The sequence below is a fragment of the Dendroctonus ponderosae genome, unplaced genomic scaffold (assembly GCF_020466585.1).
Source record: "Dendroctonus ponderosae isolate FM_Combo_2020 unplaced genomic scaffold, Dpon_F_20191213v2 Dpon_F_20191213_1, whole genome shotgun sequence".
Taxonomy (NCBI): Eukaryota; Metazoa; Arthropoda; class Insecta; order Coleoptera; family Curculionidae; genus Dendroctonus; species Dendroctonus ponderosae.
The window spans coordinates 284,654-286,749 of NW_026017110.1; the positions used below are offsets into that span (position 1 = coordinate 284,654).

The 2,096-nt window shown below is 36.5% G+C and overlaps 1 protein-coding gene across 1 annotated transcript in view; it reads left to right on the forward strand.

Moving 5' to 3' along the window:
• Positions 1-1,208: 1,208 nt before the first annotated feature.
• The window catches only part of LOC109542604, a gene marked incomplete at its 5' end in the record, with an annotated part of 3,434 nt that continues 2,546 nt past the window's right edge, over positions 1,209-2,096 (forward strand). Inside the window, 1 exon segment of the mRNA XM_048660646.1 lies at positions 1,209-1,669. Coding sequence (XP_048516603.1) covers positions 1,209-1,669 — 461 coding nt within the window.

Sequence of the window (2,096 nt, forward strand, 5' to 3'; positions counted from 1 at the left end):
CTGTCAGTTTAATAACGCAATGTGTATTTGAAAAGTTTATCAGATCTACAGATGCGCCCGCACTAAGAGAAAAATGTCGAATTCAAAGTGCATTTGTGCGTCCCAAGCCTCAGGCGCGAAGAGGCCGGAGTGGTTCAAATCGGTTCACCCTCCCATAAAAAGTTATCACTTTAAAAACATAAAAATTTTATATATCACTGAAATCCTAATAAAATGMTCTATACAATAAGGGGGCAATTAAAAATGGTTTCCATTAACAAAAAAACACAAGTTTATGTCATATGTCAAAAATGATTGTTAATTTGTAAAAATGTCTTATGTCAGTTTATTTGGAAAGCAATCTTCTACAACTTTTCTATTTAATGTTTTCCTGTCAGATTAATATTGACGGACCTTGACGTCATTCAAAAATCTGCCATAACTCAGTTTTTTCACATATTTGCTGACAGCTGTCAAATTTTCGAAACATGAAATTGGTTTCGAGTAGAGCATTCGAAACGTCAAATCTCTGTCCAGTTTTCGTGTCTGCTGTAGCTTCCAAGATTCCTGTACGAAAAAAACCCACCGCGTATAAACAATGAAAACACCAAACATTTGCCCACTTAGTTTCCAAAAATATTGTGTAAAGTTAAATGATGTATTCATCCAAGCACACCAGATTTCTACATCAGGCCAGTTTTCGAGATACCGTTGCCAATTTCCCATCAAAATGAATTAATAATCAGTCAACCCGCTTTCAGTATTAATTACGCGCACTGCATTATTGGCCGCCAATAAACAAATAAAAATACAAAAATACAAATACATTAATCAACCATTCCATGTGTACAAAATGTAAATAGAATTTCGCAGGGATACGCTTGGTTTCTATAAATGTCAAGTTCACATACCTGATGTAGGTAGGATTCTATAGGCGCTTGTTGAATGTTAATGATTGCCGATATCTGTGTACATTAATGCAGCATGTGTTGTTGCTCTCTGCATTTTTATTCGATGGATTAATGCAAGTTTCTCTTAAACTCTCTTTTCATATGCGATTCCCTTTCCGATAGACTACTTCAACAGAATTCAAATTTATATTATTGGAGCATTTCGATGTTTTCAGCCATAAACCAACACACTTTACGCAACTTGTAGGTCCAAATCGAAAAAACTATTATTTATGCTTTAACGGTCACAAAAAATGTACACGTTTAATTACGTTTCAGGGTATCCTCCACCGGGCATCTAAACAGACCAAACATACCACTATCTAATAGTCAACTTCATCAACAACATCAGAACCAACTCAGATTTGGTGTACGCAATCAAAATGCGGATCAGAACAATCATAAGTCGCTGCCGTGCTATCCTGATGAAAATCTCAACCACTACTACAGCTCCAGACCGATAGTTTACCAATCGCAAAATTGCAAGAGTCGACCGGAAGAAGATAAGAAAACTTCTACCAACAATTTCTGTATAAGTAGTCTTGATAAAAGACAGTTGGTGGGAAAGTCTAGTTTCAAAGGGAACTTGAACTCGCTTAAGAAAGAGCCGAGAATAGTTGGAGAGATCGGCTGTGATTTAGTCCCAGCCAGCCAAAGTAGGAGCCAAAGCCCAAAGGTTGCTGATGATGAGCCGAAATATGCAAATGTTTCGGAGCCAGCCACCCCAGTTAACGAGTTTGGTAAGTGACTAAGTAAGGAACCAAACCTGTTTTATCAAGGATTTTCTATAGAAACGATTTGCCAAATTGCAGTAAGACAGTGGCTGTACTAGATAAGCAGTAACAGCTGCAGTCAACAAAACGACATTGATTTAGTGCAATTTCTCGTAATATTGTAAAAAAACCGGAACTTTCACTAACACTAAACCGACCTAACCGACATAATGTTCTGAATTAATTTAAATTCGGATGAATAATTAGCGTCTGCCAGTTGAGAAGAAACAACAGGAGACAATCATTAAAGAATCATCGAAGCACACTGTTCTACAAACCGGTTTTCAACGCACTTCGTTCATGAAATTTTACGATTTTGGAATATTGATGTTGTTGACTCAAATTCGAGATCAAAAAATTCTATAAACAATTACAAATTTGAATATTGGTCACA